This window comes from Meleagris gallopavo, chromosome 7 (assembly GCF_905368555.1).
Source record: "Meleagris gallopavo chromosome 7, MGAL_WU_HG_1.1, whole genome shotgun sequence".
NCBI lineage: Eukaryota > Metazoa > Chordata > Aves > Galliformes > Phasianidae > Meleagris > Meleagris gallopavo.
Genome location: NC_139410.1, coordinates 7,199,193 through 7,226,702, shown reverse-complemented (window position 1 = coordinate 7,226,702; position 27,510 = coordinate 7,199,193). Strand labels below are relative to the sequence as shown.

General features: G+C 42.8%; 1 protein-coding gene across 1 annotated transcript in view; it reads left to right on the top strand.

Moving 5' to 3' along the window:
- Positions 1-11,087: 11,087 nt before the first annotated feature.
- AGAP1 (ArfGAP with GTPase domain, ankyrin repeat and PH domain 1) overlaps positions 11,088-27,510 on the top strand; it is a 290,576-nt gene continuing 274,153 nt past the window's right edge. Inside the window, exon 1 of the mRNA XM_010713236.4 lies at positions 11,088-11,588. Within this exon, the coding sequence (XP_010711538.1) occupies positions 11,426-11,588 (163 nt within the window). The 5' untranslated portion in view covers positions 11,088-11,425. The remainder of the gene's footprint in view (positions 11,589-27,510) is intronic.

The window sequence follows — 27,510 nt, the reverse complement described above, 5'->3', positions numbered from 1 at the left end:
TACACTGGGCAGCAAGCTGGCAGGGCTCATCACTGGGGCTTTAAGGTAGATTTGGAGGGGGATGGGGACATGCTGCTGAGGATCAGAAAAGAGTCAGGGAATACTGTTACTTTATGAAAGCTTCAGATTTGTCCCAGAGGTTTTTGTGAGGACTCCTCCAAGAAGATAGCAAGGCTGAAAGCCCACCAGTGCACACAGCATAGGTAAGCAGAAAGACCTGGAAACTGTGGTGCACTTGGAAAACTATGATCTTATGCTACCACAGAAACATGGTAGGATGACTCACATAACTGGAACACCATGATTGAAGGCTAGGAGCTATTTGGAAGAGATAGGCAAGGCAGGAGGGGTGAAGGAGTTGACCTCTATGTTAGGAAGGGGATAAATTGCAAGGAACTGCCTCTAAGATACAATCATGAAAGGCTAGGAGCACATAGGTTGAAATCGGGAATGAGAACAATAAAGGACATCTGGTAGTCTGGGTCTACTACAACCCACCTGATATCAAGGGATCCTTTTGATGAGCTTCAGCTGCAAGAGGAGTCACAATCAGACTCATCCCAGAGGGGAGATTCCAACCACACATATACATCCTAGGAAAGAAAACAATCTGTAAATAATCTAGGAGACTCCTAGAATCCACTGATGGCTGGTTCAGGTGTTGGACAGATCCACCAGACTGATATTTGTTGGACCTGGCTCTCACCAACACGGAAAACATCACAGAAGAGGTTAAGGTTGGAAACAGCCTAGGCTGCAGCAGTGCCTTGGTTGAGTTTGTAACCTCAAGGAACATAGACCTAGCAAAGAATACTGTCAGGACCCTGAACTTCAGGCTATTTAAGGAATTGGTGAATGAGAGCCTCCAAGAAACTGTCCTCAGAGAAGAAGGAACTGAACAGAGTAATCTGCCAAGAATAGGTTTCTGAAAGCACAAGAGCTCTCTATCCCCCAGAATAAGAAATTATACAGATAAAGCATGAAACTGCCACAATTAAGTAGCAGCTAAAAGAAGAAAAGAGTAAATAGTGGAAGCAAGGAAGGTGGCCTGGAAAGGATATAGAGATAATGTCAGGATAGGCAAGAATAGAATCGAGAAAGCTAACTCTCTAAGTGCATTGTACTTACAAAGAAATGAAAGTACTTCTATCAGACTCTTAGCAGCACCAAAGTATTCACAGATGGACCAACAGCTACATATAGAAAGAAAAGTCAAACTCATCTGGCTGGTGAAGGAGGTCCCAAGCCATACAACACCCCCTCAGAAGAAGCAGTCCAGCTCTAAAAGATGTTCTCCTTTCAGTGGCTGGCTCTTATATGAGCTCAGGGTATCTTCACTCTGGATCCACCCCTTCTGGTCAGGTGGGGAGCACAGGTGCAATTAATTTGCCTGTACTCCGTGGGAATGGCTGGCCACTTCAGCATATGTTTCATCAACAGTTCTAGCCATGGCCTAACAGTTCCCCAACAAGCTGGATAAAGAATTGATTGGATGGTTGCAGCTTGAGGGTAGTTTTCAATGGCTCTATGTCCAGGTGGAGGCTGGTGATGAGCAATGTCCCTCAGGGGTCTGCCTTGGGACCAGTGCTCTTCAATATATTTATCAATGATAAAGTTGTTAGGATCAAGCGTACCCTCAGGAGTTTTGCTGATGATACCAATCTAAGTTGTGCAGTTGACAAAACAGAAAGAAGGGATACCATCCAGAAGGGCCTGATGTGCTTGAAAAGTGGGCACATGAGAATTTAAGGCTTAGCAAGGCCAAGTTTAACAAGGTTGGATGGGGTCCTGGTCAGCCTGATCCGGTGGGTGGCAGCCCAGTCCATGGCGGGAGATTGGAACTAGATGATCTTTAAGGTCCCCTCCAACCCAAGCTTTGAGGTCTTTCAGCTTTTTATTGTTTTAAATAAAACCATTTCACTCTGTGGATATGTAGTAGTTTTGTCACCTTAGGAACGCTTTGAGAACCATAGAGTCATGGGAGCTGCTCTAAAATTAACAGCTTTCTTTGAAGGCTGTAACACATGTTTTTTGACTTTAACTGAAGCATTGTGCCTAAAATACCTAAGACCTCTTTTGGCAGCTACTGGACTACATTTGAGCTCTCTTTTTAACTCACCGGCCACCTTCAGATGCAGACAAAGGACACAAGTCCTTCCTTCTCTAAGTGTCAGGAAACTAAGGCAGTTCTTGCAAACAACTGAAGGGCAGCAAAAATGACCTAATCAGCCCCTACAAAGCAATGGAAACATTTATCAGCAGAGAGAATACATCTGAATCTGTACATTTGAATTCTGACAAATTACTGTATTAGATTATTGTAGCATTTACAAAAACTCCTATGAGCAACATTCAGCTTTTGAGAGCTTTCTTTTTCAAATATAGAATGTTAGTTTTTTCAATTGCTAACAATTTCTTAAGTACCTGATTCTATTTATTTTTCAAACTTTTCTATTCCTCTTTACTTCCGTAGTGGAAATGCTAAGTCACAGCCTGAATCAGTGATTGAGCACCTGGTGGGAAGGCAGGACCAACCCAAGGGAGCTCAGGTGCATGCAGTGATCAGAAGGGGTAGAACCAGGATCCAGCTCTTCCCAGACTTCATTTAAGGGTTGGCAGTAGAAATGAGGGTGTCTTGCTAGAGGTCTCTGTGTTCCTGAAGCCTTCTAAGGGTAAGCAGGTTGGGGTTTTTTGTAGTGTTGTGGTTTTTTTTTGTTTTTTTTTTTTTTTAACTTTGTTTTTGCATCTATAGATGCTGTACTTGAGCTCGTTCTCACTGGCTGCAGCCTGGGACTCTGCTATTCTACTGTCATTGCTGTCCTTTCTATTGCATTGTAGTGTTACAATTTATAATGAATTTATTTCTCTTAACGTGTGTTCAATCCAAGCAGAAGGCCCTCCTGAGCACTCTACCAGGTCATTTGCATTTTTTGCCTTTCTGTTAGCAGCTAGCTAGTAGGACAACTCCATTTTACGTGGGACCTCTCTGGTGAAGGATGTCTGGTGCCCCTCAGCACTATGCATTGGAGGGCTGTAGGGGCAGAGTTTTGACCTTCTCAAAAAACAAAAAAAAACAACAAAAAAAACCTGTCTTAAAGCCAATGCTGTCTTTTATAAGAAGTCTTTTGTAACACTAGGTTTTAAAATTTCATTTTGAAGCTTACTGCTTTGATTGTACACAAGCAAACAATTGAGAAAGAAACAATTTGGCTTCTGAGAGACTAGGCCTGGGCATAAAGGAAATTAAGCTATTTGTTTCAAAGGAAGGGATGTAAACTATGAAGGGAAGGATTCATTGTTACTTCTTAACTAATTATCTCAGTCCTAGTTACTTCACAGGTAAAGAAGCACTCATTACACAGGTTTTCTGGCACTTGCTGTGGAGTTAGACACTGCATTGATTATATTGCTCGTCCATTAGACCAAATACATATCTGAGGTTGTGCATCTCGACTAGGAGCAACTGACCTTCCTCAAAATGCAAGTTTTGAAAAATCAATCCTCACCAGGGCAGGTAACCAGCAGCTCCAGTCTGAGCTCTGTGCCAGCTTGTGGTATTGGCTCCATGGCTGTCAGTAAGTTGGAACCAAGGACAGCTGACACAGCTCAGGTCTAGGAAAGTCTCCAAGGAACCATCAGGTGACCTACAAAGCCAAGAGGAGGTTCCCCTGTGGTTCACATTTTCTGGTAGCTAATTTAAGCATGCATGCTCCAGTAGAATTTTATTGGCAAACCTCTAGCTATTTATAATGCAGTAGAATCAATAGGTATTAGAATAGTATCCTGCTGTCTGCTAAGGATGTGTGTAATAAAAGCATACTGAGTTGGTTCAAATATTAAGAGGAATCACACAACATTTTAAATTGCAGGTTGAATATTCTTAACAGCAAGAACAGTGTGAAAACCTGGGTTGTAAACTGTAAGAGCAAGGGAATCTGTCAAATTTTAGGACCTGAAGTCCATTGTGTAGTTTTAATCTACTGAAAGTTGTATGGGTCTGGATAAAGCCAACACTACATTGAAAACGGCATTTCTGTACATGGATTCTGTAAATCCTTTACATGATTTAGATCTAATGATTGTGATTTAGGTACACTTAGTTCCTTCTTTGCTAGTTGTTTAGTAGTGATGAACCTTCTTATCTGTAATAATTGCTAAGCGCTCTGCAGGAGTGTCATGATATTTAAATTGTTATTGTGTATTGTGTTTCAATTTGTTATATATTTTTTCCCAAATACTTCTGCTGTAAATGATGGCAAGTTACACTGGAATGAAAAATCTTGCCCAGCTGATGAAAACCAATGTGAGGCTTCCTTCAATCCTGTGATAATGCTTCAATAATGGGTACACAGGAAACAGATTTTCCAGTTCACTATGTACTTAGTGGGAAGAAACCGACAAGCAGGGTCCCATGGTGCCATTGTGACAGTGAATATAAGTCCTGCTGCCATAAGAAGCTTGCTCAAAGCTTAGAATCATGGAGAACGTGTTTTTTATGTTAATGTTATGATACATGGCTGGTGAAGGACTTTTGAACTGCAATTAATTACTGCTGAAGGAATAGCTTGACTTTAGCAGCTGGGAACATTTCCAGGACTCCACTGTTAAGCCCAGTGTATGAACAGAAGAACTAGGTCAGACAAACCTGCTCAAACCATAAGCAAAATGTGACGGTGAAAATGTGCCAACAGCCCTTCCTTGTATCTAGACAAATAGCCAAGGCATTTTATTATGTCTTTATGAGAAAAAGATAGGTACTGAAAGGGGGATACGTAAGGTGGTGCACACAAACAGTGAATACCAGCCCCCCTCTCAGGGAATTCTTCCCAGGATCTTTGCAAAGACCGCACTGCAGTGCAAACAAGCCACAGGAGTCCTGTCTCTGCTAAGACACTCTTTCACAGCCAAAATATGTATAGTTACCACTGAGCTGTTAATCAGCTCAGAGAACTTAGACAGACACACAGTAAATCCCATCAGATTTTGTGGCAACTGCATCCTAGATTACAGCTGATGGCCCTGGAGGGACCACTCTGTGATTCTGATTCCCAGTTAAGTGCTGGGAATGAGGTGCCATTTATAGAGCATGCAGGTTGTTCCATGAAGGAGTTTCTCATGTGTAAAAGCTGAAAGACTGGAATTACTGTGCCAGGGTAGATTTTGAAGGGCAAGTTCCACATAAAGACTATTGCAAGTTATGCTGATGTCAAATACAGACAGGAATAAATACCAACAAAAGAACTAAAGGGCTGAGGGATATGTTTTTTTTTTTTTTTTTTTAAACTTTTAGAAGAGAAGATTCTGGGGAGACCTCTTCGCAACATTCCAGTGCTTGAAGGAAGCTTATAGGCAGGAGGAGGGCTGACCAGTAGTGATAGGACAAAGGGGAATTACTTTAAACTAAAAGAGGGGCAATTTAGGTTAGATGTTAGGAAGACATTCTTTACTCAGACAGTGGCGAGGCCCTGGCACCTCTGCCCAGAGCTGTGGGTGCTCCATCCCTGGAGGTGTTCAAAGCTGGATGGGGCTCTGGGTAACCTGATCTGATGAGGGCAACCAGCCCACAGCTGGAACTGGATGAGCTTTGAGGTCCCTTCCAACCTAAGCCATTCTATAAACTACTGCTTTTCATACAGGGCCAAACCCATCTGTGACAAGCAGCAGGGTGTACTTCTGGTGTTGTTGCTCAGAGTTCATAGCCACCCTGAAAGCATAAGCACCAAGGTGGGTGTCTCTGCTCGCCTATCGTGATTTCCCATGGAACTTGGGGTTGCCTGACACAGAGCTGCTCTTCTTGGCCAGGCAACCTGTTGTACAGCTACAGCCAAGTGCCTGATAATTTCAGTTCATTGCTGGCTGTTTTTCTGGTATTAATATTGATGAGCAGCACACACAAATATCTGGGGCAGAAAGAATATGACAAATGCTGAGAGACATAGCTGTGTTCTGCAGCTGTATGTTTCAAGTTAGTATCTAAAATATGCAATCTGTCACCTAGGCTTCATATTAAGCAATACTGAGTTAGCCACTTTCATGGTGTCATGCTCTGTAGGCTAAATTGCATATGATCCTCACTGGCAAGAGAGCACATGGTTCTGATTTCTCTCATGTCCTCAGACCAAAATAAATACTTGTGGCAGCAGAAAGACTGCAAAGACTCCTGTGCCATCATCTTTTCTGGAAAGGGACGGGAGCACAGGGGTAGATAGCCAGGTAGACCTTATCACATGATGTTACAGCCTTATGCATGTACATGCTATTCAAAATCAAGGTAAACTTTCTAATAGATCATTTCTAATCTATCTAGAGTGACCTCCCCCATGTTTTTTTTTTAAGCATGAAGTCAGTAGCGTGTTTGAAAGTTCAAAGATAACAGCTGAGCCTACAGTTTTCCTAACATTTAAAGCCCTGTCAGCATATACACCACTGAAGTGAGATCTGAGCATAACATAGAATTATGCGGTGAATCAAATATTGATTGTCTGTCAACAAATGTGACAACAGGAACAAACTCAGACACTTCCAGGGTAATCATATTTAGCCACGATAAGAGCTCAATAAAGTGATGAAAGCTCTATAGAATGCTTAGTATCCTGGAACTGGGACGTGAGGCTGTCACTGAAGCCATCCTAGTATAAAACTCAGGACGTTGATGGAGCCCTGACTCAAAGGTACCAACAGCATTTGATACATAACCTGCAATTGAACAAGTCTTTTACTGCACGTGATTTAAGTCTTTGCTAAAATGAAGCTGTCTATGCTTTAGATAGCATGGGTAGAACTTAGCTCTTATAAACATCTTTCTTTATCTGAATAAGTCATTTATTTTCATTGTGAACACTTTAAGTCCTTGCTTTAAGACAGACATCATCAGCCTGAACAAAGCTACAGCACAACTCTAGATCTGATTAATGTCTTCGATTTGTTGCAGATGATAGGTGTGTAAATTTGTAAATACTGCAGCTAATTTTACAATGAAACTTGGATTAACAAGAATCATAGTCATAGCATCACTGAGGTTGGTAGGAACCTCTGAATCCATTTGGCCAGCAGAAACTCCCAGAGCAGGGTGTCCAGCACCATATCCAGGTGGCTCTTGAACATGTCCAAGGAGGAGATTGCATAGCCTCTCTGAGCTGCCAGCCTCTGCCAATGCTCTGTCACGAACACAGAAGTGCTGCCTGACGGTCAGATGGAACCTTCTGTACTCCAGTTTGTGCTCAGTGCTCTGGTCCTGGCCCTGGGCACATCTGACAGGAGCCTTGCTCTGTCCTGTCTGATTTGATTCCTGCTCCAACTTTCAGAAATGCAGGTTACATTTGCCATCCCATCATTTTTTTTTATTTTTTTATTTTTTTCCAAGCAGATTTAGTGTAGAATAGCATTTTCCCCTTTATGACAGGAACATTGAGGAATGAGCTACTGCTTTGAAAAATGCTTGTTGTTGCTACCCCATAATTAGTATTGTTTGAACTAGTTGGCAATTATCCTAGAATAGATTTTGCACACTGAATGAGGTTAATTCATTAGTTACATTTGTTTCAAAGCCTCCTGAGCAATCTAATCACTCTGTAATAGTAACTGACTAACCCAAATCTTCACCCAGTAAAATAACATAATTTACTACCAGAGGATGCTTAACCTATTTAAATTTCATACTGACATTTCACTGTGGAATATGACAAAAATAATTCTGGAAAACTTGATGTTTCCGTATTTGCTTTCTATTTGGTTTTGATTTCAGTCTTTATGGCAGCATCAGTATTAGCAGGCACAGTTAACATCCTATCTCCCATACTTTTCCTGACACACCCTGCATATTGAAAACAACACTGCTCATGCCTATAGTCATTATGTGAACAGTGAGGGTGTAAGACCATGAACAAACTAAGAAACTGTCAAATTAACTGAAATGTTGCTTCTGACTATCAGCTAGAATTCTCTTACAGCCACTCTCCTTTGGATGATCTGGGAGTTCTCATGTTCTCCATTTATCAGCAAATCCCCTTTCTGCTGGGTCTGCAAACAGCCCTCTCTCTATTTATTTGTGTTTTTTGAGTGTATGTACTTTAAATCCTGTTACAGATCAGATCAGGATGCTTCAACTCTTCTCAGTTAACATGTAACAGTGTTAGAGTAACAGTGTTCCATGAGAAATTCCATGAGAACTCTTCATTATCAGCTTCGTGGATTGTGAGCCCAATTTCTAACTTCTCTACCTAGGCTTCCTACAACCACACTTTCATTAAGGTCCCACTACTGCTTGTTTTTACTAACCTGTTTGGGCTCCTTTCCAAAAGCAAAATTTAATTGTGCTCAAGTTTTAAGGCCAGGTTTATTAATTGCATCTACTCAATATTTTTCCTATACTTTTTGTAGAGTTAGACTGCAGGGAATAGAATGAGGTGGATAAACAAAGTCATCTGAGAGGAGTGAGATCTGTTTGAGATGTTGATTCAATGCTGCTTTCTGCTTATTGTTATTCTTTGAAGGTATTCAGTACTGAAATCATAAAGAAACCATGCAATTTAGCCTTCTGTAGTCACGGCAATGACTGGATTTGTCAGATAGGGAGGAGGAGTAGGAGGTTGGCACAGATGGCACTTGCTTATGTATCTAACCACAAAGCCAGCTCTGTGGGAGCATGGTGCAATGGGAAGATCATCCTTGGGAAGCTTTCATGCTCAGAAAGAAAAGCTGGGCCCTGCCCCACCTCCAGCACGTAGCACTAATCTGCCTTGGGAAGCATACTCTGTACTCTTTATAGAAAGCCCATTGGCTCTTCTACATGTGTAGAAAAAACTATTTGGGTTTCATGATCTCCACAGATTTAGAGATGAGCCCCAGTTTCAGTGGTTATATTGCCTTTGGCAAAAGCAGAGAAGGAAAAGCTGTCAAGTACCCAAGCTAGCCTTGGCCCAGACCAAAGAAAAACATCTAGATTTATTAATGTTCACACAGTGCTGCCAAAGCCCAGCCCACATTGAAGGATGATGGAGAACTTCTAATGCCAGACTCCCTAAAGTAGAGTTTTATGGCTAAGGAATGTGTCCAGTATCACTCTGCACAACACAAGCAGCATTTAAAGCTAAACAACCTACAAGCATAGGAAAATATCGTTTACTGTTATGGCATTCTGAGTAAACTGCAGTAGTAGCTTATTTGTTTTAATTTTACACAGATTATATGCAAGCTATTATGCTGCAGCAAAAAAAAAAAAAAAAATCAGGATAAATAAAGCTTTGTAGAAGGTCTATGAATCAGGTTGGATATTAGGAACAATTTCTTCTCAGAAAGAGCAGTGATGCAGTGGCACAGCTCCCCAGGGAGGTGGTAGGGTCGCCGTCCTTGGAGGTGTTTCAGAACAGTGGAGAGATGGACTGACAGACATGGTCAGAGGGAATGGTGGGATGGGTTGACAGTTGGACTAGATAATCTTAGGTCTTTTCCAACCTGAATGATTCTATGACCTTCATAGTACCCATTGCTTTATATGATTAGAAAACAGTTTTGTATTAATACAGGATTCTAATGTTTCAATTATTTGTGTGTAATCGTTGCATTCATTTATAGTCAAGTCTTAGACTATCATACACTTTAGAGCTGTAAGAACACAAGGTATATGGTTGCGGTGGAAATGCAATGGAAGCTGCTGTCTCACTGTTTTCTCTGCTCTCTGGCATTTCTGGAAGCACTAAGAGCTAAGAGGTAATGCTTCTGCTCCAGAACTGGACAGAGGGAAGAAAATGAGTATTACAGCTTGCATTTAGTAGCTTTCTGCAAACCATTAACTGATTGAAACAGTGGGAGTTTCCTACCAGGATTAGAAAACAGAATCAAGAAATCTAATGAGAAATACACTGATCTCTATTGAGAAAGAAGAGGGAAGAGAACACAGATAGCTATGAGCATATGTGCTCTCTCTCTTCCCCAGCTATTCAAATAAGCAGAAGACAACTCATGCAGCAGCGAACGCTGAGAAAGCTTTAGTCCCTCATCCTGAATTAAAGACTTCCCTATTTGGGTATCAGAATAAGAAAATTGCAGTATGTGATGGTCTGAGGGAAACCAAGTTTTCTTTGGTAATGAAAACACTGGTTTAAGTTACCAAACCAGCTTGCTGGTTGCTGCTTCCTCACCCCCCATGTAGCAGGGACAAGGTCTCTCCTCTCTGTCCCCAACCCTGTCTTCTTCACTGGTTGCTGACAAAAGGGCAGTTTGTGTCATATTCATGCGAGGGAGACACCAAAGATACTAGCAGTTCTTAATGTTTCATTGTACTACATCCAGAGCCATTTCAGAAGTATCAGGTTCAGCCCAAATTCATAGATGATTCCAAAGACAAAAACTTTTCTTGAAAATCTGAACAGCTCTGCAAGGATGTTGTTGTTGCAGAGTCGTACCTGCAAATAATTTGCTCAAGCACTTGGGGGAAAAACAAGTCTGTTATGGATGTTATTCTATTAACTGCTGTGGTATATGCTGGTGAAACAAGTGGATAGTTGTACTCTCCATTTTACAGCTTTGGGACTGAAATCCATCAAATATTGATCACAGAAATGAACTCACTGAGGTGTGTTCCCAACCGCGTGTACAGCCGGTGTGAAAGTAATACTGCTTGTTTTACTTAATGCTCGTTAGTGCTAATGACAGCGGTGTTTCATTACACAGGAATTGATTCTGACTGGATATTTATTACTATTATAGGGTGATTTTGACTGAGCACACTTTTAACATCGCCCTCTCTTTTGCTGGGGCCGATATAAAGCTTTCGGTGCAATATAGCATCCTGTGTGAGGATAATTTTGCAAGCACACCAATTAGCGCCCCGCCAGCAGGGATACAATTACTGTAACTATCAGTAATTAGGCCAACGTGCTTTTTGGGCCAACTTTGACGCTTCTCAGGGCGGCCCTGTGGCAGACGGGGGAGGCCAAGATGGCGGTTGCCGCCTACATTTCCCAGAGCCACCTACATTCACGCCGTGCGCGTTGGGCGGTGCAGCCAGCGCGGTGAGGTAAGGCGAGGGGCGCGGCTTGCGTGAGCGTGAGGCAGGCGGAGGAGAAAGACGTAGGGGGCGGCGGAGCGAGAGCGGGGGGGTGGGGGAACCGGTCCCGGAGCGGGAGCGCGCCGTCGCCGCCGTTATCCGGCGCCGCGCACGAAGGCGAGGCTGGGAGGGGAGTTGGAGGAGGCGGCCGGCCCGGAGCCGCGAGGCGCCCCACCTCGCCGCCGCCTTCCATGGGGCCGGGGGCTGCCGGCTCGCCCTGCCCCGCCGCCGCCGTGAAGTGACAGGGGGCGGGGCGCGGCGGCGCGGGCGGCCCCGGAGCCCCTCGGCGGGGCGCGAGGCGGAGGGCGCAGCCGGAGCGGAGGTCTGGCCGCGGAGAGGGGAGGGAAAAAAGAAAGGAAAGGAAGGGAAGGGGGGACCATGAACTACCAGCAGCAGCTGGCCAACTCGGCAGCCATCCGCGCCGAGATCCAGCGCTTCGAGTCGGTGCACCCCAACATCTACTCCATCTACGAGCTGCTGGAGCGCGTCGAGGAGCCCGTGCTGCAGAACCAGATCCGCGAGCACGTCATCGCCATCGAGGGTGAGTCGGGGGGCGGCCGGGCCGTGTGCCCTCCTGCCGCCTTCCCTCGGGGGCCCTCGGCCTGCTGGGAATGGGCAGCGCGAAGTTGTTAGGATGGTGCGGAAGGCGCTGAGAAAACAGGGGGCCGTCGGGTGCTGGGTTCTGAGCCGCGCGCCGCGGTTCGGTCGGTTGGGTAAACGAGGTGTGCGGCTGCTTTGCAGAGCGCAAAACGGCGGCTGTGAAAGCGGGAGGCAGACAACAGCCTCGTGAGCTCAGGTCTGCGTGCGTCTGTCCCTAAAGAACTGCTCAGTGTGTGCGGAATAAATCGCCTGCGTTGTGGAGTCTGCGGGTGTTTTCCTTAAACTACAACTGCAGGTAAAAAGAGTGGACGAGGTTGGCTAGGAGCACGTGTTTTAAAAAGGGATTGGAGTTGTTTTGCGTAGTAATGTAAAGCTGTTCGTTGTGTGTGGAGGTAGCCTGCCACTGCTTGGGAAGGGATTCACAGAATTAAGAATAGCCTGGGTTGGAAGGGACATCGAGGATCATGAATCTCCAACCCCCTGCCACAGGCAGGGCCACCAACCTCCACATTTAATATCAGACCAGGCTGCCCAGGTCTGGTATTCGAGCTAGCAGGCATCATTCGAAATGCACAGCATTTGAAATGGAGAGCTGGTTAAAGCGATCTTGGTTTGTTGGCCTGTCTTGTCCTTAGAGCATATGTCATGAAAAAGTAGCTGAGATTGTTGCTTGAAAGACTCCTTTATTCATCTGGCTGGTAAGCAGCGCAGCACGAACAAACAGACAGCATGGTATTAAACATTAATACCATCAACAACATTTTGTGGAGGGGGGGAGGGGGGCTGAAATCCTCTTTAGCATCGCACACAGCGGGTCAGCAGGGCTGGCAGTGCCTGTCACACATTGAGCAGCAGAGCTGGAGGCACACTGCGCTGGGACTGAATGGGCACTGGAGGTTTATGCACGTTGCCTTTGTACTTCTACTTCCTTGAAACGATGGTGAGCGGCTGTCAGCTCCTGGGAGCCCTTCCTGCTCCTCTCCTCTTTCACCGGGGAGCTGGAAACTTTATATTGTGGGAAGTACAACACAGACACTGCTATTCCTTTCTTAGCATCCCTAGTGTTTGGGTTTCTGTGGGCTAAATGATGTCCTTCAGCAAAAAACCAAAACTATTTAGTGGTAATTAATGCCTGCTCTTGTGCTTTTAGATGTGTTGATGCATGGGATATAGCGGTGCAGCCAGGTTTGTGTTGAAGTGGGAGGAGGATGTGAAGCATTGTGTGTAGTTATCTTCACAGCATGTGACTGCTGTCAGCCTTGTCATGTATTGCTGATTTGTTACCTAACCGTAACTTGGTTCCTTTGTCAGTTTCAGAGACTGTAAAACCAAAATAGCAGCCTGCAAATGTGTTTCAAAGGCAAAGCTGATGAGTAAAATTTTTGTAGACAATTTGCTGTCAAACTTGCGTTGTACACTGAGTCATGGAACCAGTAGATCTGATTCATGGGAGAGATTTATCTAGAAGAAGTGTCTATTTTAGATCTTTTTTTGTTGTTCTGAGAGCTCTTTAAGTAACTCTTTAAGTATGTGAAAATTGCATATATTCAACAAGCCCCAAAAAATCCTCCTCACTCCTGGATTATAACTCCACCAAGTTGCATGCTGTGCTAAACCTCCTTGTTATTGCATGTGAGAAGAACTTGGAGTTAAGATTTGTTTTGCCTGGGAAGTCCTTGCTGATTTGCAGAGTTTGATGTTGCAGTGATGGTTCCCAAGCAGTGCAAAGCCCTTTAAGCTCAGGGCATTGCACTTTTTTCACCGATAGTGAGGAGTTGCGGTGTAGTTGGCACAGGCTGAGATGAGAAAATACGAAGTGCTGAAACAGTTTTTTCCAGTGGGGAAAAAAAACCGTACCCTTTAAAGAATGTAGCCTCATTAGTTCAGGCTGCTTTAAGCTGTAACTCCGACCAACATATGCTCCTTGATCAGCTCATGTAATAGTTCGGTGCTTGTGAGACGTTTTACAGATCTGGAAGAGTACATGCTTGGAATCTAAAGCAGTTTGATACTTCTGGTGAAGGAAAGACATTACTTATTTACTGCCTTTCTTTTTCATTACAGTGTCATCGACTTACTTAGCCTTCCATTAAAAAAAGAAAAAAAGTTTCATTGGCAGTGCAAACTCCTTTCTAGGATTTGAGCTCTGTCAGAGGAGTGTTTGGGCACGCTGGCCAGATCAGTGGCAGTTGAAATAATGCAACATTAAATGGGTCTTGCAGCAGCAGCAGCAGTTCTTTGTGTTCAAATACAGGAGTTGTAGGTAATAATCCTAAAAGAGCAGCTGCTGCCAACTGTTCCTGAATTGGGTCCTGAATGGACACCTGAGTATTTTTTATTTGTTATTTTTTGCACTGAGATTTCTTTCCTTGTATTATTCTGACTTAGGTGTGATTGGTAAAAGCATGTATAAAGTGTGGGGCTGCTTCACTAGTTGTTCCACATATTCCATTCTGAAAGCAGTTACTTTCAGGTTTTTGCATTTCAGAGCTGCAAAATCAGATAGAAAAACATGCTCCTTTGTATGAAATGTATAATAAGTGGTTGAAACATTTTAGATGCTGTCATTTAGGCTGTTGCCTTTAAGTAAAAACTGCCTTCATGCGTTCTGTGGCTTGTGAGTTTAATTCCACAAATAGATACATCAACACTTGATCAGTATTTATGCTTCTTGCATCAAATATGTACTGTACTTAAGAATGGAGAGGAAGAAGAAACCATGTAAAACAAACACATGAATAGACTTCAGCGGTCTTTAAACTGGGTTTTTGAGATGCTGCATTGTTGGTTTGTGCATATAGATGTGTAAGGGCAGGTTGTAGATAGCACTGTGTTGTTGCGAAGTTAAAGAATGATGCAAACCCAAAGAAAGGAAGTGAAGCACTCTGAAAACTTAATTTCTAATCCTTCACGAGGGGGCTTTAAAACAGTTAAGTGTCAACATTTTCTTGGCTGAGAGTCCATCAAAATACTTTTGCTGATATACTTGTTTCTAACAGATACTGATACCTCGAGCTTTGAGCAAGGATTGTTTGCATCCTTTTACACAGTGGTGAGCCCATCAAAACAGGTCCTGCTGCAGTGTAGGGTCAGAGCAGATCTCAGTAACTAGAGAGAGGGCAAGTAGTATCTCAGATCTCTACTACTAAAACAAAACCTCAGACTCAAGATAACTGTTTTGAGAGTGCCCTGAAAATGGTTTGAAGATCTCCTTTGTGGTCTGTGGGTTGTGGGTTCAGGGTGGTTTTTTTTTTTTTTTGTTTGTTTTTTGTTTTTTTTTTCTTGAGGCTTTTCTGGGGGAATTGTTGCTTTGAAACTTCAGGAAGTCATAGCAAGCAGTGTGCAGCCTGGAAGAGCTGTGTTCCAGAGATTTCTGCTAACTTTCCTGTTAAATAAATGATAAATGTTTTGTGAATGGTAGTTAGCATCTGCCACTGACTGGTCTGGGACTCCAGCCTGGTTTTGTTACCTGTCAAGGCCATGCTTTCCTTCTGACTTTGTGGTGTTTTCTCTGGAGTATGGGGTTGCCCACAGCCGTGGTGGAGTCCTCATTGCCAGAGGTGTCTGAGATGTGTGGATGTGGCACTGGGGGACATGGATAGGTGGTGGGGTTCAATAGATCAAACTGATGGTTGGACTTGTGATCTCTGAGGTTCCAACCTAGATAATGCTATGATTCTGATTATTTATTGAAAACATGGGTTCTTTTCTTTAACTTACCAACTTTATGATAAAGAGAGGTGAATTGCTGCTGTAAAGTCTACTCTCTTTAATAAACTGAGCCTTCCTGCAGGCATACGAATAGCTGGTGGGTAGCTGCCAAGGCTTGCATTACATTCAGCTTTTGCTAAGAGCTATAGCAAAGCTGCAGCTTGAAAACAATTACAGTCATGCTCAAAACTAAATACCAGTCACTGCTTTTACTTAGCTATTTTGTTGAAACAGACTTAAGAGATCTTGTAACTATGGATCTCCATGCAAGCAAATAATACTCCCTTCCCCAGGCTTAATTGTGTGACACCCTTAAACCTCAGTAGCACTCACAGTGTTGAAGAGTTTTTATTGTTGTGACTTTTTAAACTGTGAATCACTCCATGGGATTTGAAGTGATAAAACTAATGCTTCAAACATTCCAATAAATGATACAAAATCACTTCACTTGGGATCTAAAACATTTAAGAATGGTTTTGGAGGCTGATGATGACATGAGAGTAACTTCTTGAGACAGTGTCTAGGGAACAGTTTCACAGCCCAGCAATCTTTTCTTCAGATTTGTGCGAGAAAGGGCAAGGGCTTTTTTGTTGTTGTTCTGGGGGATTAAATTAATGTGATTAAATCAGATGAATCAGATGTAGGGAATCTGGTGAGACTGCACCTCGAATATTGTGTTCAGTTTTGGCCTTTCAGTGCAGGAAGGATGGGCTCAGAGAATGTCTGTGAAGCTGAAGAAGGAACTGGAAAACAACACTTTCTATTTTGGAGAATGATGGAGTTTGGGGGCAGAGCCTGAGAGATTAAAAAAAAAAAAAAATTATCCAAATCTCAACAATATTCAGTTTTCTATGGCATTGCAACAGGGAATTTTTGTCTTTACCAACGAGAAAAGTACATGATTGTAGTGGAAATAGTAAGTCACAGCTTGAAGCAGTGATTGAGTGCCTGGTGGGAAGGCAGAGCCAACCCAGGGAAGCTCAGGTGCAAGCAGGGTTGTAGCCAGGATCTACCCCTTCCCAGATCTTATTTTAAAGGATGGCAGTGGAGGTGAGAGCATCTCTTGCTGGGGTTCCCTGTCTACCTATAGCCTTCTAAAGGTAAGCAGTTTTTCGTCATTTGTTTCTGTGTCCATAGCTGCTCCATTTGGGCTTGTTTTCACTTGCTGCAGTGTAGGACTTTGCTGCCCTGCTATTATTGCTGTGCTTCCCATTGCATTGTAGCATTACACTGATATTGAGCCTTTTTGCTGTAAAATATGGTGTTTAAATCTGATGAGAAGGTAAAGTTCAGCTGTATTTATAAACTCTCCAGCCTGTGAGCAGAGTGATGAACAGCTTTTAGAGTTAAAAGATTTAAACTGAATATAAGGATCTTAGAATCAAGGATATATATGGAATGACTTTTCCAACAACTTTTTAGGCTTCTGGATGGCTCTTGAACCAGAATTGTTTGTAGTGAATGTGTACTTCTGATTTAATTGTGGTAAGGATACAGATGTAGCATGAATCTTGTGATTAATGTTAGAAATAACAGCAGGCTCTTACTTTGACATGCTTGGGCTACCATGGGAATGTGATATACCTGGAGCCCATCTAATGCCACAAATGAAGGGTTATTAAAATGACAGTGCATTTCTAACACTGAGTAACTTGGTTGGTTTTCTTCCCTCCCCTGTTGCTTCAGTGAACTGCTTGTGGAAGCAAGTATGGAAACACAGGGTGGGTATGAATGAGCTGTATAAATTGTCTTGTTTAGCAGCTTTATTTGCTTACATAGTCAGATAATGAATGTAAGCCTAATCATTAGACAGCTATTTTATTTGCTAATTTCCCCTCTTTCACTTAAGAAAGTAAATATAGGCAAGGAAAGTGACTCTTAGCACTACTGGAATTGAATGTGTAGCTTTGGCTGTATTGCAGTATGTCTGTGGGCTTTTTATTTGTTTATGAGAAGCTTCTGACTCATACTGGATGATTATTTTTTTTTTTTTTTTTGCATTATTTTGAAGGGCTGTTTATAGCCTGGACCAAATCTGTTTGGTGTAACTTAACATTAAAACCTGGAGAAAAATCCATTTTGCCTTTAAATTGATAATGCTTATATTCTCTTAAACTCAACTATTCTTCCTGCTAGGATGTTTTCTATGAATTTTTACCTCTGTCTGTGTTTTGCATCTACACTTGAATGTGTGGCCAAGAAGGCCAATGGCATCCCAGCTTATATCCAAAACCACATGGCCAGCAGCAAGATGTTTAGGAGGCGTATGGATATGGTGCTGAGGAATGTGTTAATGATGGGACTTGATAAGTCAGATTGATGTTGGACTTGGTGATCTTGAAGTTCTTTCCTGTTTTAATCACTCTGATTCTACATTTTCCAGTAACATAACAAGCAGGAGGACAGACACAGCAAGATAGTTGTTGCAGAATTCTGTGGTAACTGGTAGTGTGAGAATGTACGAATTCTGTTATTTCACTGCTTCCACTTAGCATGCTCAGAAGAAAAGCCAGGAAGCCTGTCTTTTAGGTATCACAGCAACTGTCTTCTCTAGGGGAAATATGCTAAAAGCATGGCACTGGCTGCCAAGGCAGCAGTCATTTAAGTGTATGCCACTTATCTTCACAAGTTCTTGTATCTGAGTTAACTAATCGTGAACCAAAAATTGTAAACCATGGCTGACCACGAGCCAGCAGTGTGCATGGGTGGCCAAGAAGGCCAGTGCCATCCCGGCACTGGTGCAGCCAGCAGAAGGTGACCTCCCCTTGTACACAGCTCTGGGGAGACTGCACCTCAGTGTTGGGCCCCTCACTGCAAGAAGGACGCTGAGACCTGGAGTGTGTCCAGAGAAGGGCAACAAAGCTGTGATGGTCTGGAGCACAACTCTAATGGGGAACAGCTGAGAGAACTGGGGTTGTTCAGTGTGGAGGAGAGGAGGCTTAGGAGACACCTCATTGCTCTCTACAACTGCCTGCAAAGAGGTTGTGGTGATGGGGATTGGCATCTTCTGACATGTAACAAGCAATAGGAAGAGAGGAAATGGCCTCAACTTGAACCAGAAGTTGTTCAAGTTGGATATTAGGAAACATTTCTCAGGATGGGTGGTGATGTATTGGAACAGGCTGCCCAGGGAGGTGCATCTCTGGAGGTGTTCAGGAGAAAGGCAGGTGTTGCTCTGAGTGCTGTGGTCTGGAGGTCACAGGCATGGGTTGATGGTTGGACTAGATGATCTTATTGGTCTTTCCAACCTTAATGATTCTATGAAAAGCAGGGCATCACTTGGTCAGTAACTCAAAAAAGACATCATAGGTTCTTAAATAAGATGAGGACTGGCATTTGTGCTAATTAATGCTGAAAACAAGTGTAGTGGACAGACTTGTGAGACAAATGAGTTAGATTTCAGCTACCTTATCTGAGTTGTTTATATTACCATTTTGAAAGACAACTTTTATGCAGAATAGTAGTTCTTGGATAACTGGATAGCAGATGTCATTCCTCATTATTGGCACACAAAAGTAGTTGCAGAATTGCCCGTGTTGTCATCAGAGTCTAATAAGAATGAATCTGGTGATTTTTAGGATACTGAAATGACACAGGAGTAAATCACTGACGTAGGAATAAAATCACTGATGTGATAGGTGGAGTGCTATCATTAAGGCCTGGAATAGATTTCAAGCATCTCAGATCAAAGCTGCGCTGCCTTTGGGCTGGGATAATAAAGATAATTCACTGAGAATAGCCTCAAGTTCTCAGTTACACATGCACAGGATACAAAAGTTTTATAATGGATAGTATAGAAAGCATTATTGTATAATATTGGACTTGAACGTGTTTGAACTACGAAGAAACAAGCCTTTTGGTTTTCCTCTCTGCATATAAGGTGAGCTTGAGTGTGATGGAGAAAAAGCAATTCAGAGTGTTCAGCCCTTTCTGAATTTGAAAGGGAGTGGTTTTCATGAGGATTCTTTGAAGAGTATTTGAGATGTAGGAGCTGTATGTAGGTGGTTGAAAGGGTATAGTAAGGAAAGAGAAGATAGTATTGATGGAAAACAGAACTTGTGGACAGCAAGGAAGGTAGGGAATGACAAGTGTAGCATGGGTGAGTGCTGAAGCAGTTGTGAGGTTGGTCATTTGTTGGTAGTTGGGAGCCTCCATAGCAAAAACCTGGAATGGTTATGTCACCTCGTATGACCTCCTACAATGTTCTGTTCTGCTCACTTAATGTATTATTCTTGAGATCCATAATTGATGACACTAAGACTTTCTCTGGGTTTGTAAGTGAGATACAAAGAGACATTTCAGATATTATCTGAAAGTGCTTGACTCTTGGAAGCACCATTTAATGCAGTGGGATTACCCTGGGACAGAGGATAGAAGCTCAGCTCCTTGCAGTGCTTGTCCTGAAGGATTGGTGGGTGGAACTGGAAACTTAAGATTTGCACTAAGATAGAAAGTGATCTAAAAAGGTAATGAATGGTGCTCTCTGGAGATGATACTAACTGAATTTAGCTGTAAAGCAGGGATTTTGCTGTTTTAATTATCATTGCAAGAATGGTAAGAACACAAAATCAGTCATGGAGATAAAAAAAAAAAAAAAAAAAAAAAAAAAAAACACCAAAAACAACACAGAAAAGATCTCTTGAAAACAAAAGCTTCAGGAATTCCGAAAGGCTATAAAGGGGTAATTCAGTTGTCGTGATATTCTGCTTGGATCTGAATACTGATAGATCTTCTCTATAAGTCTAATGTAATGTTACGAGTTAGGCGTTGGTGCTTCATGACATACGAAGATGAAATAACTAATATTTCTGTAAGCTCCTGTGGTCTTTGTACTGCTGGGAGCACCATAGAACTGGTGGGTACTTATGGCCATATGTCAAATGGCACCAAATGGCAAAGGTGGAATGTTCTTGGAAAAACCTCCTATCTTAGTCCTGGTAAGAACCAGGTAAGCTGTGTGATCACTAGGTGATGCATCCAGCTTTGTAACTTTGGTAGTATTTCTAGTGTACCCTCAAGTCTTACAGTTGGGATTTTCCTTTTATTTTGGTTGCCATGAAAGAAGCCTCTGGAGAATTTGTGTTTGTTGCTTGAGTTTGGAGTTGAAAGACTTCTATGGGTTCCTGGGCAAGCATTGGATCCCTTTGCATAGGACGCTAACAGCGCACAGCTCTGTTCGCTTTGTGTGAAACCATCAAAATCAACAATGCTTTTGCAGTCCTCAAAGTATCAGGAGAAGCTGATTTACACTGAACCTGCATTTACAGCTTTCCCATAGATGATTATCATCTTCCTGTGGCAATTCTGTGACTTTGTTGTGACTCTGCAGGCTCACCATTGGAGGTGAATATGTGAAGGCAGATTGTGGGAAGCTGTTCCTGCACACTGTTGGCCTCTTGTGTGTCATTACTTTCTGAAGATGATTCTAATTTTAACTTGTATTAACTAATCTTCCAAAATACTTCACTGCTATGGGATTGCAGCGTTTAATAGTGTTGATGTACAAAGATGCATTAGCTTATGGATGGGATTCGTCTTGCTAAACTGTGCTTGTGTAGGGTGGAGCTGACTAAAAGGGCACAACTTGCTTGAGGCTAGAGATGTATTGGATGCACAGGTGCATGACCTTGTGTTCTCTGCCAGGGAAGGGAGGTGGTAAGTGATGTGCATTAACCCACTGAGTAACAGTGCTAGCCTGGGTAGAGGTACAAATATTTACAGCTGACACCTGCTGTGATAAGTGTGTAATGCCATTTCAAGCTGGTATTTAAGCTGACATTGGGAGACCTAGATAACAGACTATTTTGCATGTATGAAATGATGGAACTTCTCCGGGTATGTTTTGCTTACTGGAACATCTTGCTTCCTGCATAATGGAGTGAATTCAGTTAGAGGGTTGCTGGTTGCTTTATTATGCTAATTGAGGAGAGAGTTTAAGTGAACTGCATGTACGTAATATTCACTTGCTGGTCAACTCCAAATTATTGTGTAAAAGCTTTTAAAGTGGGGCATTACATGTGTTGTAAATCTGGTCAGTGTACAAACACAAGCAAGACAAAAACCACCAGCTGTTAAATGCCTAAATGTGGTCCATTTTAGTCACTGCAGCATTTCAGGGAAAGTGAAGTGGTTTTATTGCAGCCTCACAGTAGAGGTTGTTTAAACAGCATGAAGAACTGGAAGTCTTTTTGTACCTTTTTTCAACTTGTCTATTTGTGTTCTCCTTACAGTAAAGATAGAATGCATATGGTACACGATTGTGCATTTTTGGGTTGCGAAAGACAAAATGTTGTATTTGAATTTGTCTTCAGGCAAATAGGGCAGTCAGTACAGCAGAAACTGCAGTGGGTAAAACATCAGAATAAAACAAGGGTCACGTATTTAGTGGTGTCGAGGCCATAAGAATGTGTTGGCTGTGTCTGATTCTGGTAAAGAAGTGTGTGCTAACTGTTCACTGGGCAAATCAGTCAGCTCTTAAGCTGAAAGGTCTTTGCATTTCTAGGCTGGTGGGGGAATTTGAATGTTCACAAAATCATAGAATCATCATAGAATGGCTTGGGTTAGAAGAGGCCTCAAATATCATGAATTTCCAACCCCCTGCTGCAGACAGGGCCACCAACCTCCCTATTTAATACCAGACCAGGCTGCCCAGGGCCCCATCCACCCTGGCCTTGAACACTTCCAGGGATGGACAGGGCACCCACAGCCTCTCTGGGCAGCTGTTCCAGCACCTCACCACTCTCTCTGTCAAGAGCTTCCCCCTGACATCCAACCTAAATCTTCCCTCCTTCAACTTAAAACCATTTCCATTGTTAGATTATGGGATGTGGGAGTCTAGAGACAACTGTTCTTTAAATAAGGAAAGACCTGGTTGAGGAGTGCAGTGCAATAGCTGGTTCTTTAGTGTCAAGAGCTGCGTATGCTGCTGGCTGTGTGTATGGATGGGATAGCTGGACAGAATTTCCTTTCTTCTGTACCTGTAGTTCTGTCAGATAATGTTTGTGGTATAATCAAAATATCTTGATGTGTTAGTTGAAAATCCCTGACAAGTCTGTTTGACAAAACATATCACATCTACCTTGAACTTTAGTATTCCAAGGTGATTTAGACACTAATGAATATGAAGTTTTCTAATTTGAGGCTTGCTGTGGGAACAAGCCAGTAATCACTAAAATGAGACTGCAGACAGCTGAAACTACTTATTTAATTGGGAAGGAAAAATAATGCACTTAAATACTACTGTTTGACTGTAATTTGAACGGGGGCTGCCAACAGCAAGAGACAAAGTACTTCAGTGACCTAAAAAATACAAGGATTCCCCACTAAGGATTACTTGATGTTAGGTAATGACAGGCTACTAGAATTAAAGCACAAATATATATATCCCTTGATTTACTAACTAGGCCAGTCCAATAGATGGTGTCTTTTTTTTTTTTTTTTTAAAGCACTTTGGTAGGCAAATGGGAGAAATCAGTTTTGCCAGGGTTCGTAAAGAGCCTAGAGCAGCAAGGTAGCCTATGGGCTTTGTGTCAGATTCTTTTCGGGGGAGGAGCAGAATTAGTGTGTGGATAGGAAGGTTTGCTCAGTGGCTCCTCATTAGAAGCTTGGATATGGCTGCGCTGTCATCTCAGGAGGAGGTGGCACTGAGTTGTGGGGGAGTGCCTGGCCCTAGGGAATCCCTAAGTGCAGTGCTTTCAAACAGGTGACAGCACAGCTGTGTACATTTGTAGGGCTCTTCCCGACTTGTATATTTTCATTTAGGTTTGTTTAATTCTAGTCAGTGGATGAAGCCAGATGTTGTTTTACTTGCTGTAATAAATCAGAGGTACTCAAACCAGTGTGCTTCACAAATTGCTTTAAAAGGTTTGGTGACTTTGGGTGTGATGCAACTTTTGGGGGAGAAAAACAGTAATTTCTGTTGTATTGAAGTGAAATGTGACAGGCATATTTGCATGAAGAGCTGTGTGAAGTACCTAGCTAATGACAAGCAGCAGGAGAGGCTGCTGCAGCCTGGGTGAAGCATTCTCTATACTGTGGAGCAGTGCACTTCATTTTGTGGGCCTGCGCTGTCAGACCAGCCTGAAAGTGAGCAAAGAACTTATTTGGATATAAGACTCTTTGCTGATAACGTATGAAGTTTACCTTAACGTGGTGGCTTTCATGCAGTGGCCAAGCTGACTTGCATAAAAAGGAATTAACCAAATTAACTTAGTCCGTGTTTACTCTTGCAGAGGTTAAAGCTTTAATGTGAGAAATGGTGAGCTTCAGAGCTGTTGCAGGTGTGGGATCACATTGCAAGATTTGGGATAGCATTTTATGGTGTTGGAGAGCTGCTGGATCTGTTCAGTTTGTTATTAGCCTACACCTAAGCCTTGTTTTCCTTAAGCAACAGTGGGGAACGTAGCTGAATGATACGCAGAAGCTATTGGCCCTGAGCTGATCTGTAGGCTACAAGGTAACTTGTAATAAACAAATTTGTGTGTTTTGCAACTAATCATGCGTTGAATCAGAGTTGCCTGTATAACTAACAGTCCAAAGTTTCAATTTATCTTCCCAAAGGCTAGTATGTTATATATCATCCTTATGGTGCTAAGTCATGCAGCTAAACACAGTTTTTCTTTCAGCAGAAAGAGATCTAATATTCAGGTAAGTGCCAAAAAACAGAAAAACACACTCTTAGATACTTAACATATTGAGCTGAACACAATGGGGCATGGCTGAAGTTGTTGCTGACTTGAGTCTCTGCTGCCTTCATTAAGTATCTGTTAATATTTGTAGATATTAAGGAACGGTCATCTTCAGTGCTTGTGGGTGGTTCTAAATTCTTGGTGGACCTCGGCTGTCTGCAGCTGTTTGTCTGGGATGTGTGAATTGAGAGCGGGCCCCTTCAGAAGGCAGGGTGTATGAACTTGATGCCTGCTGCAATGAAGAACAAAAGGTCTCTAAAACTCGGTAAATATGTACTGTGTACTCATGCATTTTGCAAGTACAAGCTTGAATGAAGCAAGAGACGCTTTTCTGAAGTTAAACTGTTATCTTATGAAAATACTGCTTGTTGCTAACTACTTTGTGTAGCATAAGGCAGGCTGGCTTTTATGTAATGGGTGACTGTAGTAATACATGCAGTGCTTTTAACAGCCATCAGGAGTAACTGTTGGGTAGAGCTTTCAGTTGTAATGCATTGGACTGTTAGCATTTCGTGGGAAATGCTTATTTATCCCAAAGTGAGGGAGTGATTGAGTACCAGGTATGTTTGTCTTGGTCTCCTTTGCACACAGTCCCTCCTCTGCCCCCATCTCTTTTTACTACAGAGCTAGCTTGCTGTGGAACTGCTGTCTTCTTTTCTGCAAATTAGCATGGAAGGGCATATCATGTTTTAGAGAAGAGTTCTGCCAACGTATGCATTATGTGCAACAATTTGCAAAAAAACTTTACTGGCTGAAAAAAGATAAGGTTCCAGCTTAGATCAGCCTTCTTGATGTAATACTTTTCAGTTGTCCAGTCAGTGTTTTGGCAGGGTCACATCAAATCGGAACAAACAAGAAATCAAAATTCCATCCAATCTAATTTGTCTTGTCTAATCTGACTTCTTGTAGACAAAATGCCTGTTTTTCTTCTGAAGTAAGATGGAAGAGTTCCAAGTGTTCTTACTGGCATCGGTCAGACTGCATCTGTGTGACACATGGTGATTTCAGATGTGGCAGTGATGATGCTGTGGAAGACCATAGAATGGCCTGGGTTGCAAAGGACCACAATGCTCATCTAGTTCAAATCCCCTGCTGTGTGCAGGGTCTGCAACCAGCAGACCAAGCTGCCCAGAGCCACATCCAGCTTGGCCTTGAATGCCTGCAGGGATGGGGCATCCACAGCCTCCTCGGGCAGCCTGTTCCAGTGCATCCAAGATAGTTGAAGGCTGGATAAATTCTAGTTCTGCCTTTCCTTCCATTTCATGAGAGACTTGGGCGTGCTGGATCAGCTAGGGAAGGATGGCATCTGTGGGCTTTCTTTAAATGCGTGTTATTCACTTCTACTAATTTTAGAATGTGTGTTCTTGACATTCCAGCAGTAGCTACATACTTACTAAATCTGAAAATAAATGGACTTTTTTTCACTCCCTAGATGCTTGGTGTGGGATTGTTTTGTTTTGGTTTTGCATGTATGTGCAGAATTTCACGTGTTGAATCGCTTAATTCTATCTTGGTTGATGCTCAGGAATTCTTGACAGTTGCTGTTAGGTTTCTGTGCAGCATGAAGGCAACATAACTGTGTGTGAATGTGCAGTAGATGCCAGAACTGATCCTGGAAGACAAGGGTTCAGCGTGTCAAATGAGTTTTGTGTCGGCATCTCAATGAAAATGCAGTAGGAATTAGTATATGTGCATATGTTCTGAAAGATGAGCTAGCATATTATAAACTTACTTTGATTTCACAACAACTTGTGTTGTTTGCACTAAAAGAATTGGACTTGTATTTGTCGTGAGCAACAATGAAAAAAGCTGATGGCAGGGTGCTGCTGTCTTAGTTTGTAAATAAGAGTAATTCCTGCCTGGAAGATGGTACTGCTGGGATTCTGTGTGTGCTGGCTGTAACAGTTCTCCTGTTTTGCTGCCTCTGTAGGATTCTGAGGCATTGCAGGAGGTTTGTTTAATATGCCTTACTTGGTGTAAGAGTGAGAGCAAGCCACGAGGTATTAGGTGAGATGAAAACAGTGGTTTGTGTGTGTTTGTTTTTTTTTTGTTTTGGTTGCACTATGCCCAGGAGCTGGTGATGTTTGCAGAATGAACTTGTGTGCTGCTGTCCCACAGTGGATGAACAGCTGGGCATGTGGTCTATGATCTTGCTATCAAGGGTCAAGAGCAGTTCAGTGAGACCAGAGACAGGTGGCTGTCTGCTCTGGTGTCTGCCTGCCACTGCAGGAGGAAGCTGTAGCACCTTGCATGTGCTCAGCTCCTTAGAAGCCCTACCCTGAGGCTGGTGCTTCGTGCCTCCAGTTGCAGACACCTCTTAGTCAGCTCTTATGGGAGTTAATAGATCTTGGGCTTTAAAACAGTGTGAATTGGTCTCTGCTGTTGGTGGGCTTACGGCTTCTTGCTGCGGTTGTGCAGGCTGTGAGCAGCGCTGCTTCCACCAAGCTCTTCTTTCTGCCGTGTGCTGTTGCTACGTGCGGGCTTGTGGCTGCGGGAGGAATGAGTGAAAGTCCTGCATGAGTCCCTGCTTTGGTTAGGAGCTGGAAGGGTGTAGCAGCTGCTTTCAGGAAGCCTTGGAAATGGATCACTTTCGTAATGACACGATCTGAAGAGTAAACAATTCTCCTGGCTTAGACTGAGCAGCAGCTAAGCTGTGTGAGAGAAGGGCAGGCAGAAGAAGCAGCGTTTTCTAGTGGAGGTATTTCATTCAGAGCTGGAATTTTGACTCTGCTTTGGTTCTGGACTGGCAGATTGGACAGGGGATAGTAGTGAATAATCACCTACTTATAAACCGAAATACCACCACTAGAGGCATTCACCAGGTTCTGCCATTCAAAGCCATAACTTACTTGGAAACATTCAGACCTTTTTTAGCCTATGATTACAGGTCTGTGTGTGGATCACACAAGCAGATCAGAGACAGCCATCACTGTGGCCCTACTGCTGCCTGCTGCTCAGAGCTATTCTTTTTTCATTAGGTTCTGCAAATCCAGAGAACTCCTTTGCTATTGAGAGAGAAATGTCTAAGGATGATTGCTTGTGACTGAGCAGCTTGCAGGAGGAGATTGTAAGCAAAACAGTGATATGTTCTGAGCCTTTGTTAGAGGCACGCTTGGCTGTAACTGCTGGCAATAAAAGCTGCAATAATAAATATCTCAAAGAAACCGGATCCCTTTACATTCTCTGAACAGTTGGTATGTGATATATTGAATTCGTAGTGTTCTGGGAGAGGCAAGAAGAACAAGTTATTGTGACAGAGCAGGAAGAAGAAGAGTTTTATTATTGGATTAGTAACTGTGCAGTGGAAATAGCTTACATTGACTTTTAACAACTCAGGTTGCTCAAACTCAAGATATCAGGAGACTGCTGTACTGCCAGAACTAATAGGAACTTCACGGCTGTGTGTTTTCTTTCAGGAATGACAGAATTGGGCTAATAATTAAGCACTTCCTTAAGTTTAATAAT